The 15313-nt window shown below is 42.6% G+C and overlaps 1 protein-coding gene across 2 annotated transcripts in view; it reads left to right on the top strand.

Moving 5' to 3' along the window:
• Positions 1–15313, top strand: part of CAMKMT (calmodulin-lysine N-methyltransferase) — a 404052-nt gene that overhangs the window by 377945 nt on the left and 10794 nt on the right. For both annotated transcript variants that reach the window (XM_060169393.1, XM_060169392.1), the window contains exons 9-10: positions 5071–5134; positions 15192–15313. The exon at positions 15192–15313 is cut by the window's right edge and continues 10 nt beyond it. In XM_060169393.1, coding sequence (XP_060025376.1) covers positions 5071–5134; positions 15192–15313 — 186 coding nt within the window. The remainder of the gene's footprint in view (positions 1–5070; positions 5135–15191) is intronic.

Raw genomic sequence — 15313 nt, 5'->3', positions numbered from 1 at the left:
TATAAATGGCTTTTCTATGCATGAATTGTTAAGTTTTCTTTTCCTCCGGTGTTGTCAGTGCCTGAATGTCAGCCTGTTTATAACTTCCCATTTGTAAATGTGAAACATTAAGCCACTCTCACTGCGATGCTGATACTATTTCCAAAAGAAATGCTTTGGTAATGGTCTGTCTTCATATTCACAGGGATGGGTAAGCTGTTCAGAAACTTAGAAAGTACAACGATGTTCATAATATACGTGTTGTGCATATAGCAGGGAAGCCCAGGATTCCATGTGTTCTTTATGTCCTGTTGGATTGATGTTTCTCTGTCAGAGTTATTGCACGGATGCTGCTTCTAGGGGCAGGCAGGCAGGCAGGCAGACCATGCTGCTATGTTTTTTTTTTAAAGAATGTCACAGAGGAGGAAAAGAAAGCTCTCTTTAGACACTACCTCCAAGATGAAACCTGAAATAGTCAGTGCCAGAAATAGGTGCCACACATAAATAGATCACGTTAAGTCTCACACCATCCTTGAGTCCTTGTCAGTCAATGAGATCTGGATTAGGCCACAGGAATATGAAGCAAGAGTTGGAGTTCAAATATTAGGTACATGGATTAAATTCTTACTGAAGCATTTCCAGCAAGGGTGGCATTGTCTGCTTCCCTGAATAGCTAACCAGTGGTACTGCTTGATCCCATTTACATGAAAACAAGCTCTATTCACAAACCTATTCCAAACCCACATTGTGGTTCAAGTAAAATGCACATGATTACAACGAGCAGCGAAATGTTTATGTTGTTAAATCATTCAGATATTCATATATTTACATTCAAACATTCATAAACCTGTAGGCAATGGGGGAAATAACTCATTTCCCAGAAGAGACAGTCTCTTGGTTCACATCTAAATTTAGGAGCTCAACTAGATTATAGAATAAAGAGGCACACTGAAAGCTAGTCGTTATTTCACCATTCAGCATTTTGGACAATGAAATATAGTTTCATGGTTCAACAGTTCCTAAGTAACTTGTAAAATGTCAACTTTGAAATAAACAGAAGGAAAACTCAAGGTGCAGTCATACCTGCAAATGGATGCTGTTGACAAATATCAAAATATTAGAATATTTAACCACAGGTATAGAAAAAAAACCCTCCTATTAAATTCCTTGGTTGACTTGTTTAATGTTGAATTTAATATAAGAGTTCCTTTCTGCTGGAATGCAATCCAGCCCGGTCCTTGCTGAGTTTAGAATAGCGAGTGCTTGTTAATTTTAAACCTGCCTTTCCAGACTCCTGTTCAATCACAATATTCTGAGAGTCTGGTAGTAAGATGCTTTTTATCCAGTGAACACTTCCATTCAGTGTTTGATGGCTTTCCAGTTTACTGTAGCTCTGCAAAAATAAAAATGATTCTGTAAATAAATTAAAAAAAAATAGTTTCTGCACATTTGGATTCTCTAAAGGCTTGGAAAGCAAGTCTGAAGCCACCCCTAGCCAGACACACGGAGCTAGGTCTGCAGGACGGTGTGCACCACATCTGCATGCCTCCAGCCTGAGACGTTGGGAAGAAATGGGGAAGGTACATCACTTCACTTGCTCTCCCAGCATGTTTATACTAACTATATACAGTGGATTGTTTTTATTTTCTATCATGTTTACTTTAAATGATGCAAAATGTTTGGGTTTTGTGAAGAAAAAAATTTTTTTCTCAAAATAGGCTCTAGGATTTCTTTGTTTTCTTCCAGATGCTGTGATCATAGGTAGTTCTAAATCACAACTCACAGACCTTTCCACCTGAAAAGACCTTTAACCCAAAATGTAGTCAGCCCTCTTACCTCACACCTGAGGAAACTCAGTCCCAGAGAAGATCTCGTACCTAAGGGATGGCACCAAGCGAGATCAGAATATGGCCCCCCAGCAATCAGTTGCTAAAGACTGATAGAGGCCATTCCGTCTGCCGAAAGTTAAATCTAAAACAGTGAATGTAACTGAGCATATTTCACCGTGAAAATTACATAGAGGTCTTCCTCTCTGTGGGTGCTGACAGAAATGTCTCCTTGTTCTCTGCACTAATTAATTTCCCTATGAGAGGAGCTGGAGCTGCTCTGTGCTCTGCAGAAAATCCTGACTGATTCTAAGGGAGGCGATGAAAATGGCCTGGCACCTTTCCTTTGTCGTATAATCTGTGATTCAGATCAGTGGAACAAGGCAAGCGTTGATTCCACAAGTGAATTATATAGAGGGGTGTGTGCGTGTGTGTGTGTGTGTGTGTGTGTGTGTGTGTGTGTGTGTTTGATGGCCAAACTAGGCCGACTGTCGATGTATTCTGATCAGTAACTGAAGGGAGAGTTGAAATGGTATCTTCATCCCAATCACTGACCCACTCAGCCTTTTTTAATAGATCCACTTAAGCTACTGCTGTTCTCTGAGCCCATTAGGACTTATTTAAGGGGTGAGTTTTCAGGAGATTATATATCACTCCCACTAAAGCACGTTGAAATTGCTGATAGGATGTATCCTACTAAGCGTTATAAATTCTGCACCAGAGCTAAGTAGAAAGGTGAGCTTGCTTGGAATAAAGACCTATTAGAGAACTACAAAAATTACTTTTGGGAAATTTGACTTGCAGTGATGGAGTTAGACAGCATTAGCTTTCAAATAACTGTGTTTTGAATGTGTGCTCTGTGTTAAGCTGTATTTTCTAGTGAGCTGTGAGGTTAACATTTTTGTCACCATTGCCAACATTAAGTAGAAATAGTACTATATTAGGTTATGCTTTTTTAATTGAAGTATAGTTAATTTACAATGTTGTGTTAGTTTCGAGGGTACAGCAAAGTGATTCAGTTATTTATATATACATATATTTTTTTTTTCAGATTCTTTTCCATTATAGGTTATTATAAGATGTTGAGTATAGTTCCCTATGCTATATAGTAGGTCCTTATTGTTTATCAATTTTTTTATGTAGCAGTGTGTATATGTTAATCCCAAACTCCTAATTTATTTCCCGCTCCCCTTATAAGGTTATGTTTTGAGCTCAGCTTTTAAGTTGTTGATTATTATCTCTAACAATCTTACCAGCTCTTAGGATGCACAGGTATAGATTGAGAATGGTGTTTTGCCTGGTGCTGTGTATCCCAACCAGCCAGCTCTCCTGTAGACCCAAGTAACTGACAGAGGTGTTTTCTCACAGTGGTAGTCTTCTTTAAAAAAAATAAAATAAAATGCTTAATTATTAACATTTAAGATAGTATCACCTCACTAAACAATAAGGTATATAGTCCTGAAGAGAAAATTTCAAAACACTTAAATACAATTCGATTCCTTTCTTATCGATCCTTACTGGTTATTAACCACTGATTAATATGGCTAAAAGGCAAATTTTTGTAGCATTCGAATTAGACACATTTTGTGCTCTAAGATTTAAGTGCATAGTTTTCTGGAGCAATAAGAAATTTTCCCATGGGTAATAATCAGGTTATCCTGATTATCCTGATGGATAGTTTCCCCTTCTAGAGATCACTTCTAGCTCACCTTAAGAGGATTCTTTTTCCATTGCTCAAAGCAGAACTTTATAGAAGAAACTTCCACTGAGCATGTCATGGTGAAACCCAAGCACTGAGAACTACAAAAAGCCGCTCTCCCCACTCCTCTTAAGTGAGAGACTTAGGAGAGAACCTGGTCTGGTGAAACATCCTACCTAAATGCTGATTCCTCCCTAGCAAGACCAGTGAAGGAGTGCATACAGCCTGTTTTAGAGGCATTGAAACCCACCCTGCGTAAGCTCCTGCATTTCAGACTGTGTTGATCTGCCAGTTAGGCAGTAAGTAACTCTTCATTGAGCCTCCTCTCTGTGCTGGGCCAGACCTAGTGACGCAGAAATGAATACAGACTGGAAGCTCCTTGAGGATGGGAACTTCGTCTTATTCACAGTTTATCTCCAAGGCCTGAAACAGCCCCTAGTATGCAGCAGGTCATCAACAAATATTCATCAACCGACATATATCATTCATTTGATGCCCACCGCAGCCACAGAGGTGGGCCCTCATTGACAGGAAAACTGAGGCCTCAGATGAAGTGACTTGCCCAAGGTCACATAGCAGAAAGGTCAGAGGCAGAGCCTAGGAAACCCTGAACTATGCTCTCCCCTTGTCTGAAGCGTGGCTCCACCAGCAGTGCTCCTACTGACAGCTGATACTCATCCTTAGCTCGGAGGAGGACGACGCAGGGCCCCAGAGTAGGTGGTAATTAGCCATGCTGTTTGGGGAGCGGGAGGCCAAATCAGAGGGACCCACACCAAACTACAGCATTCGAAATGGGAGTAGAGGCTTTGCTTAGGCCCCTCATGGGATAGCTGATGCACAAGTCCATCCAGTGTTCTAGCCTGCAAGTCCTGGATAAGGAAACTCTGTCCTAAACTTCCAAGATAAGGCCTGGCGAAGACAGGGTCAGACTGATCCAGCCAAAGAGGTGACAGACCAACAAGAGAAATTCTCAAACCAGAAAAGAAAAATGAAAAATCACATGAACTGGAAAAAAATCAACATGGAGATCAAGGGGGAAAATCCAGAGTTGCCATGGTCTCTGGGACACACTGCCTAAACCTGGTCTTTGTTTACTCCTAGGTCACTTGTTGGCTCTAACCTCAGTGCTGTTGCTAGTCACTAAAAACTATCACCACCTGAGAGCTGTTTTGTGGTTGGTGTGTAATAGGGCCGGTGGTTTGTTTTTGGAGGGTGGCCTCACAGCACCCTCAGTGGGCAGAGGGCACAGGTCTACAGACAAGTGTGGGGAGAGCTTCATCTCCACCAGATGATTTCCCCAAAACAGCAGCTTAAAAATTGTCCCTTTCACACTAACACATGGCCAGTCGTGTTGAATCGTGGCCCATCGCATGTTGATGACTTGACTTTGGTTGGATAACACTGACCACAGTATCTTTTGTTTATTCCAGTGAGACACTTGAATGGAAGGAAACATTTCTCTTTTTTAGTGTTGAGTAAACATGTGTAATTAGTCTTGATCTCCATTAGTATCATTAGACTTGAAAACCCAGTTTAATCTGGATTCTGTTCTCTTCTCAATGTCAGCCTGTTTCTGGACCAGTACAGAGCCAGCCTTGTTGATGCAATAAAGAGATTACTCCAGCCCAGGGTAAGTATGTTTCTATTTTCTCCTGAACACTGGCTTCAGAATAATTAGTCTGTGCACAAAGATGGAGAGAGTAATGGAATGGCAGGATTAATGTCATGTAATACTTTAATACTTATTATGTCCAACTTCAATTGGGTCTTCTGATCTATCAGATTCTTTCCTAATCATAACTAGGGAACTTCTTACCCTTGGCCTTCTGATAAGGAACACAGTGGGTAGTAAAATAAATGAAACCACTTCAAAGATAGTGTGAGATGATTTTTATCAAAGAATTTCTTGAGTCTTGTCCTTTGATAACAATATCTTCATATTAAAGTAGAAGTATGATATTGAAAGTTTTCTGTTGACTTCTGTCATTTTAAATCCCTTCAATGGTTACCTTTGTCATTGGGTATTTATTGCAAAACAGCATTTTTCTTTTTATTTCTGTTTATATTCAATAAAGGGGCTTCAGATGAATCTGTATATTAATCTGTTCTTTGCTTTAAAAGGAAGCCATTATTTACATATTATAAACATTAGGTCACAATGAAGCCAAGCATGGCATAAACTATTGTGCACATTTTTACATTTATATATCCATTTATGCCTGAGAGTAAATTACAGAGTTTTTATCCACTCTTATTTTTGGGGGCTGTTATACTAAGCTAGGAGGTCCTGCAGCCTAAACAGAGAGTTAATATATATCTACTTAAAGTAAGAAAACAAGTTTAAAGCACATGCATTAAAAAAAAAATCTTATAACTATGTAAGACTCTTGCTGTTCCATAGGGATTTAAAATAGGTTAACAATGTTAAAGTAGTCTAAGACAGGAACTCACATTTATCTGAGAAAGGACTATACTGTGTATGTGTGTGTGAAGTATTTTCTAAAGTTTTATCTCTTCTTTTAAAAAAGGTTTGCTCTAGTCTTCTGACCTCAGTGAGACTTATAGACTAATACCTTTCAATCTTTCTTTTATATCTTTTTCACATTGAAGGTTCCCAGAGCAATTTGATAATCATCCTTTGCCTTACACTGTTGCTTTCTATTTTGTTATCTCTATATACCTCAGAAACTTTAAATAGCCCTCTCAGAGGAGTAACCACAGCTTTGTAAGTGGTAATCAATTCAATTAAATTGGCCTTCTCAATTCCCTCTGAGGTGGGTAATAGGTCTGGAGGCAAGGAAGGGGCACGCACCAAGATATTAATGGCAGCTGTCGTGGTTGAGTGAGCAGCCCAAGGTGAGGGCAGAAGGAATTGGGGGCCTCTTCATCCCCCTATTAGCCTTAGGTGGTTCTCATGAGCATTTGCAAGATCAAGATTTTCAGAGAGGGGACGGAGATTCTTGGACGTAAAGGCTTCTAGGAATACTATCATACGTAAACCCAATTTCAAGGACTCCTGGATCTCACAGCGCACAAACAGTACTTCACTCATCACCAACACCCCTTCAAAGCCTATTTGTGACAAATACTCCATTTTGCAGCAGATTTGCATGATTTACATAGGATCTATCGTAAATCATGAGAACGATTTACAAGAGAAAACTGCCCAAGCTATGAATAGATCTAAATGGAGATTGAACTGGAATGTCTAGCAGCTCTCCTGCACCCTGTTAAACTCTGAACGATGCTCCCCCTAGTCTGAAGTGGGGCTCCACACAGCGGCCTCCTCTGAGGACAGCAGTGCTCCTACTGACAGCTGATACTCACCCTTAACTCGGAGAAGGATGAGGCAGGGCCCTGGAGTGGGCAGTACTTACTCATGCTCTGTGAGGAGTGGGGAGGCCAAATCAGAGGGGCCCGCATCAAAATGCAGCATTAGAAATGGAGGGGACCTCGCTTAGGCCCCTCCTGTCCTGCAGGCCTGCTCAGACTGCGGGGTGTTCTAGTCTAAGGGGTCAGGGGTCCACCCTACCGGGGGAATCCCAGTTGTGGATGGCACATGGACATACTGAAGTTCCCACCCAGGGGTCCCATCCCCATTGGGAGGTCTGGGGAGGCAGGGCGTTTGCACTCCCTGGGCCCCCACCCAGACGGACTCAGGAAGGGTCACCTGGACTCAGCAGGGAAGAGCAGCAGCTCTCTATCCCATGCCAGTGGGCTGGAAGGGTTCCCAGAGCTCGGGGGCACCCAGCGGATAACTGCACTCTTCTCCTTCTTAGCTCCCGGGGCTGTTGTCCTGCTTCCAAAGGACCTCCCCCTGATGAGTGTCTGTGTGTGGGAGTCACAGTCCAAGACTAAGATAACACTAAAGGTTTTAGTCTATTACAATTTGAGATGCTGTAATGTTTTCTTGAGCCTAGACCACTCCTCCATGCTTTTGTGGCCCAGAGGCTAAAGGTGCCATGAGAGGCCCACAGAGAAACAACCTGGGCAGGTGCACAGGTGGATCCTGAGTTCTTGGTAATTCAGGGCTCAGCAGACTCAATGGAGACAAAACAAGTTCTCAGGGTGCTCAGCAAAAACTGCACTTTGGCCAAATGCTTTGAATTCATAGGAGGGCCCAGTTTCTGAAGGCAAAGTATCAGTGGGTGGAGTCAGAAATACCTGCATACAAAACTTGTCGTTCTCACTACCTAGCCACTTACTGGATTCATCTCTCGGAGCCTCCGTTTCTCATCTGTAAAATGGGGAGTAAACAAGCCAGTGCATTGGAAAGCTTTAGCACATGATTGACTCTGAATGAATATGTGTTCACTCTTATTACCTTGAAGAATTAGGGAGACTTTCCAGCTGTGATGAGTATAGAATATAGGGGGCTCTTCACAAAAACTGTTTTCAGAGAAGTGGTTGGCAGGAGGGGAATATTTTTTTTCTCGACCTGGACTTGGACGATATCTACACAGGGCCTGCTGCAGTTCCCTGCACCTGCAGGGCCTGCTGCAGTTCCCTGCACCCGTGTCCTGCATACCTGCTGCAGGCTCTGCAGAGGTCCGGGGGATTGTCTACCTGGATGAAGATGACACTTTTTAGTACAGATAACCCTACCGAGGAAGGTGAGAGAAATTATACTAAGTGGCCAGAATGAAACCATTGCAACACAAAGGTTCAGGTGTCAAGCTTGGGAAGAAATGGCTTCTGCCATTACTGGGGAGTATGGTTCCTTGATTTCTAGCTAAGGCAGCTCTGCTGTCTGGAGTCAGAGGATCCAGAAGCAAAGTAGAGGGAGGGGAGGGTTCCCCTTGCTTTTCAGCTCTTATATTGGGGGTCGTGGATGAGGTGGCCCTCAGAGAGAGCTTAGCCACCAGGGTGGGCTCCTGGCTTGACCAGGAACAGTAGCAGATCCCAGGGCTGAGCCTAGATGCTCGGGCAAACGGGCACCCATGCCTGGAAAGTCGTTACAGGAAGCCCCAAATGTCAGGAGGAAATGATTGTTACCTGTCCCAGATGGAAACTTTCCTCAACTTACTGGTTGAGAGACACTGTCAGAACATCTGACTCCTGCCAGAATGCTACAAGGGACTCTCTAGCAAACTTACAAGAAGAAAAGAAAAGATCTTAAAAAGGAATGAAACCAGCACATTTTACTCATTCCAAGAAACAACATGTCCCTCCCCTCCAGCACCTTTTTCCCTCCGGTGAGTGGCTTCTTGTTGCTGACAGGTAACCCCCTATCGCTGTGTTCCTTAAAGACCAACAGTCATGTCTGATATCAGAGGACCCAGATGTAATTTAAAATACAGCCACACAAGCCTACAAGTTGAATTTCAGTCCAGAAGTGACAAGCAACCAATGGCATCTACTAATATTCCTCTGAAATGGCTTTGGGTGGAAGGAGGGGAGCCAAGCCAGTTAGTGTGAGTTTACTCAGGACCATGCGGAGATGGATGGGGATGCAATATGGACAGATCTCCAGCTTGTTATAGCTGCTAACCATTGTCAAGAATTCGCTATCACTGTGGAATTCATTTAACCTTCTGTAGAAGCTGCCCTAAGTGACTGCCAAATTCCTGGAGTCCTGACTACATGCCAGCCGTGCTATAAAAGCAAATCATGGACTCTCATTTGAGAAGAGCACTTTCTTTTTACTGACATATTTCCTCGCCTTTTAAAAAATCTAGCACCTCTGCACCCATCTGTACAAACCTCTGTTTTTGCTTATCTCAGGGAAGTGCCCTGTGAGTGTGGGTTCAGTGGCATGAACTGAGATGGTGCTGAAGGACCCTTGGTTCCTGTCTGCTTGCTGGGTCAGAGGCCCAACAAATCCTCCTCCGTTCTTGGTGAGGACCTGTGTTCCACCATACCTGGCCCTCCAGGTGTAGGAATAGAGAGTCCCCAGATGGTTTTTAAGACCCTCAGAACAAGAGCCTAGCCCTTAGAAGTTCTTCTTGGAAGTCCACCCAGTTGTTCATCCAGTGCTGAGTCTCTGCCCCTGAGGAATTTATAATGTGGTCCTGGAGATGTAACATACACACAGATGAAATTACAGTGGACAGTGCAAAATGGCTTATAACAGCCCAGCACTTGATCATATAGGGCCTGGTGCTGTTTTTATTTGTTGTGTGATTTTTTTTTCTAATTTACACCTTCTATAGAACGTGAGATGCTCCGAGATTTGAACTCGTCTTGATTCAACAAACATTTGTTGAGCCTCGCACTGTGCTGGGGATTGTGGGGTATAAATAGGAATAATGAGCACTTTGAGAATCTCAGTGTTTACCAGGGCAGATTAATGCACAAGCTCCTGGAATTATAATGCTATATGGTAAGCACTAGGAATACAGCACGAAGAGTAACTAACTGCCTAAGGAAGGGTTCCGTAGAGGCAGCAGTATTTGGCTTTGTTCTTGAATAGTAAGAAGGCCATTCTAAGCCTCAGAGGAAGGAGACTAGAAAGTAGCATCCCTGGTGGAGGGGACAGTGCTCACAGGTGGAGAGTACGAAAAAGCATGTTGTGTTTGCAGGAGTTTGCTCTGCTTGGAGTGTGAGAGTGTCTGTGTGGTTTGGGGTTAGGGTTGGGGAGGGGTGAGGGATGAAGTTAAAAGAGTTAGTTTGGGTACCACTTTAAGAAAGGCTGAGAACATGATGATGGAGAGACGGGACTTTATTATGTGGGTCATAGAGAGCCACTGAAATGGAGATAGAGAGCCATTTTCGAGCTATGGGTCCTAGAAAGATCACTCCGGCCAACATAAAAGCTGGTTTGGAATAAGAAAGAACTTGAAAGCAGCAAGGCTCTTCATGGGTCTACCGTGGACCAGCTTCTACCTAGAATTGTTCAGTTAGGAGCTAGTGAAGGCCTAAAGATGGAGAAGAGGGAACTGAATGGGTGTTCACTGACAGGTTCCTTTAACAAACATTTCTGGAGTGCCTCCCTGGGGATAGAATAAGGTACAAGGGTTTTAAAAGGCAATGTCACGATTTCCTGGTTTCCAGTTTCATTTTGAAGGTGAAGGGTATAGAATTGTTTGGCATACTTAATAGGTATTCAGCTGTGTGTGTGTGTGTGTGTGTGTGTGTGTGTGTGTGTGTGAGAGAGAGAGAGAGAGAGAGAGAGAGAGAGAGAGCGAGCGATGGGTGGATGGGTTTGTGGGTAGTGCCCTGGGAAGTGTAGAGGTTTGGGCCAAGGATATTGAGTTCCATTTTAGGCAGAATGGGTTAAAGATACTTTCAGAACATCCCCATGGAGAGCTCTAGTAGGCACCTGAAAATCTGGGTGTGGGCCCTGGACAATGGTGAATGCTGCAGTTATGTACTTGGGAGTTTTTGATGCATAATTGATAGCTGAAGTTGAGGACTTCAGTACAGTCGCCTAGAACTGTATAAAACATGAAGAAAAAGTAGGCAGAGCCCTGGGGACTACTGACAATGAAAGAACAGGTGGAAAAAAAGAAGCCAGGGTCGGGGACTGAGAGACTGAGGGAAATGTAAGGGAGAAAGCAGACAAAGGCAGCATCTCAGAAACCAGGTAAAGAAATGGTTAGAAAATAAACACACGCTTAAACATGTAATTGGTATTTAATAGTTTATTGCCTGGAAATGAAAAACGCACAGCATATTACTTGTAAAATAAGTCTGAAGAAGACTTATTTTTTCCAGACGTGCACACCCTTTAATATATGAGTATAGATTAGTCTAGCAAAATAACAACTAAGCTTACGATGTAAACAATATCATTGTTGTTTTGTGGAACTACTCCTCTCTCCTCTCCAGGGATAAATGAATTCTCTCAAATTTCTGCTCATCAGTCAAAATTTTACATTCAATTGAGTGTTCATTCTGAGTTTAAAATGATTCGGTGACTGTGAATGCTTAGAAAGTTGTGCTTTGGTAAATTGAAAATAATGTTTCTAAAGTGATGGGCTAATTTGAAATCTATATTCTTTTTCTTGTTTTGATTTTTGCAGCCTAAATTGTAAGATGTATTCCTCTGACTGTACCAGACAAAGTGTCCTCCTCCACTGGGGATATGGGGGGCTTCTAAAACCGTTCATTATGGGGCAGATGCTGGCACTCAGTAGGGCTCAGCGGATGCTTACTGAATGAATGGAGGATGTCCTATTGTCCCTCCTAAATATTAATCCACATCTCAAAGGTGTCTGCATTCAACGAAATGAAAAAGAAAACATTTTGAAACTCATAACTGAGTAATTAAGGATTAAAACTACTGCTCGCTCTTTCTCTTTCTTGTGGGGACAGTATTGTGCACAGAAAGCTGCCCTCTGAAATCCCATTATAGCCGCTGACTCTGTAAAAGCTTCTTGGAGAAAATCTTTTCCAAAGAATAAGCAATAGAACGTGGCCTTCGAATTCCCAGAGACTTGTGTTTTTCAGATTATTCAATATCTAGATTTAGTTTATTCTCTCGACAAATGTTGATCGTCTACTCTGTGCTAGGCACTGAGAAAATGCAGTGAATAAAACATTAGAAGATCCCATTGTCATGGAGCATACATTCTACCTGGAGGAGACGGACAATAACAAACAAGGTTATGATGTGTGCCAGTGGTGATGAGGGCTAAGGACACAACTAGAGCGGGGAGAGTGGGTGGGGAGGGATGGGGAAGGGCGGCTGTTTTAGGCGCGGTGGGTACAGAAGGACAGGTAAACTGAGACACGAGCTCAATTGCAGCCACCTTACAGCTCACCCTAACCAACAGAGGGCTGGGGTGAGCGCAGCATGTGTTTTATGAATGCAAACATCAACCCAACCACAACCCCTTAGTCCTGTAAACATTATGATATATAATTTAGATAATAGCTGTTAAAAATCAACTCTTTGATTGTAATGGTAAGACAATATTTGCAGGCGACTTTAAAATAAAATGACTTCCATTATTCAAGAGTCCAGAACGGCAGTCAGCTCTTAGAAAATACTAGAATGACCTACTAGTGTTCCCTCTTTTTTTTTATGGAGACTTCTGCTCCCCTGCTGAGACCATGTATTATATCTAGTTTCACATCAAAATGAATTTTTGCTGCTAAGTTTGAAAACCGCCTGAAAATAGCAGTTAATATTGGAAAAGCTGACAGAACCTTAAGTTCACTGGCATGATTGGTGCTGCTGTAATTATGTGCCTGAGTGTATACATGTCTATGTAAACACAGTATGAAAACACACTTGATGTCCAGGACAGTGTATCAGTGTGTTTTCTTGCAGCTAAATGAGGGGAAGAGAGAAGGAGAGGGAGTTGATAGAATTTTTATAGCACTGTTAGGTGGTGCAGATGCTCCTAGTCTTTCTTACATCTATATAAACTTGTTTCTCAAATTATTTTCATGTTCAATACCTCGTTTTACCCTCACAACTTGCTCGGGCTCAGGGGTGGAAGGCAAGGGAGGCTTTGTTTTTCCCACTTCATGGGTGAGAAAACTCAGTGGGTCAGCTAAGATAACTTGAGTTTCTTATCTGAAAAGATGAGGAGATTGGACTCACGTCATCTCCAAGGTCCCTTCTAGTTCAGCAGTTCTATGACATTATTTTTCTGATTTTCCTGAGGTGACACCGTGTTTTATGGTGGAGATCCCCTTTAAGTCCAGACCCCTTCCTGCCACACGGTTCCTTCTTCTTCAAACCCTTCACTGCGTGTTTAATCATCTGTAAAATGTAACGTCTACCGTACAACATTGTTGCAAAAACTGTTGAGGGGATTAAAGGGAAGCCTTGTGAAGCACCTAGCAAAGTGGTAGCTTTTATTATTTATTATTGTCATCACTATTACTAATAAGAAGGCAATGTCGTGTAGTGGAAAGAGCATTGGCATTGGAGTCAGGTCAGTTTCCAGTCATTTACTGGTGTGTCATCTTGGCCAGCGATTCAACCTTTCTGAGCATTCTGTAACATGCAGCTGAGAATCTCTACCTTGTTGGGTTGTTTGAAGACTAAAGGAGAGGATGTATATAGAGCACTTATCCCAATGTCTGCCATGTCCCAGATGCTCAATAGACAGTTGGCAGGTATGAATGGTAAACCAATTTTCAAAAGAAACTGGGATAGGGACTTCCCTGGTGGCACAGTGGTTAAGAATCTGCCTGCCAATGGAGGGGACACGGGTTCAAGCCCTGGTCCGGGAAGATCCCACATGCTGTGGAGCAACTAAGCCCGTGTGCCACAACTACTGAGCCTGCACTCTAGAGCCCATGAGCCACAACTATTGAAGCCCGTGCGCCTAGAGCCCGTGCTCCGCAACAAGAGAAGCCACCGCAATGAGAAGCCCGTGCACTGCCAACGAAGACCCAACACAGCCATAAATAAATTAAATAAATACATTTATTAAAAAAAAACAGGGATATATTTTCATGATTCCCTCAAAACCTAAAGTGTTATTTCATAGAGGTGAAGTATAACCCTGAAATTAACAGAAGCATACAGTCATCTTTTAAACAAATAAAAGGAAAAAGAAGATTCTGAAGTTTAGTCATTCTGTGCACATCTACAAGGGAGAAGAAAAACTCACATGCACCTAGTAGTTAGCAAATGGTTGCTGTAGAGTTTCATGCCAGAGAGTCTTCTGAAATCCAGTATATACTTTATTCAAGTCCTCCCACTCTCCCCACTACAACAATCTGATAAGGTTGTGCAGTTTATTTAGAAAAGCTGGATTGCCCTGATTTTACCACTTCCTTTGAAAAGTAATCACTTGAGGGGACTTCTCTGGTGGTGCAGTGGTTAAGAATCTGCCTGCCAATGCAGGGGACACGGGTTCGAGCCCTGGTCCGGGAAGATCCCACATGCCGCGGAGCAACTAAGCCCGTGTGCCACAACTACTGAGCCTGCACTCTAGAGCCCGTGAGCCACAACTACTGAGCCCGCGTGCCACAACTGCTGAAGACCACGTGCCTAGAGTGCGTGCTTCGCAATGAGAAGCCTGCGCACCGCAATGAAGAGTAGCCTCCGCTCGCCGCAACTAGAGAAAGCCCGCGTGCAGCAACGAAGACCCAAATGCAGCCATAAATAAATAAATAAATAAATTTATTTTTTTTTAAAAAAGTAATCACTTGAATAACTTTGAGGAACTGTTTTACCATAATGATGACCCTTATGAAGGATTCAATGAGGTTGGAAATCAAGATCCTGTAGCTCTGTCTCTGGCAGCATGGTCACAGAAAAGGCTGGTGGCAGAACTGAAATGCATTGTGGTTACTTATCTCTGTGGAGGATTTCTTGGTACTGAATTTCCAGGGCACAATAAACTAACATTTACAGGCATCTGTGGCCACATGCTCTGGAGCTGTGTTGCAGATGTGTCGGCAGCTGCTAAGGAGTCGCAAGGTGGGTGGCACTGCCCTGGACCCATTATTCTAAAATCTAGTTGATGGTTTAAACCAGTGGACCCAAGAGAGGTATGTATTGTACAGAAAACCAGCATTGAGTTCCATGTTGTTTATTACATGCATTGTTTGAAAATGATAAAACATAGCAACTCACCATTTAAATGACTTTTTTTTCTTATTTGATGTATATCTGTCCTTGAAATTATTCTCACTGTGGATGCCCATGCTGTGTGGACGTCTAAAGACAAATGAGTTTTCTACCTGAGAGCAGTACAATTAAATGCTTTGACTAATGTCTGTTATGTTTGGTTGCCTTCCCGTTTTAAAATGTGTGAATTTCCTTTTTAACGTTCTAGGGGAAAGCAATGGTATTCGCCCCACGCCGAGGGAATACTTTAAACCAGTTTTGCAATCTAGCTGAAAAAGCTGGTTTCTCTATCCAAAGACATGAAAATTATGATGAACACATTTCAAACTT

Source organism: Lagenorhynchus albirostris, chromosome 13 (assembly GCF_949774975.1).
Source record: "Lagenorhynchus albirostris chromosome 13, mLagAlb1.1, whole genome shotgun sequence".
NCBI classification, from domain to species: Eukaryota; Metazoa; Chordata; class Mammalia; order Artiodactyla; family Delphinidae; genus Lagenorhynchus; species Lagenorhynchus albirostris.
The sequence above is the reverse complement of the archived record's forward strand: the minus strand, read 5'-3'. Positions and strand labels throughout refer to the sequence as shown.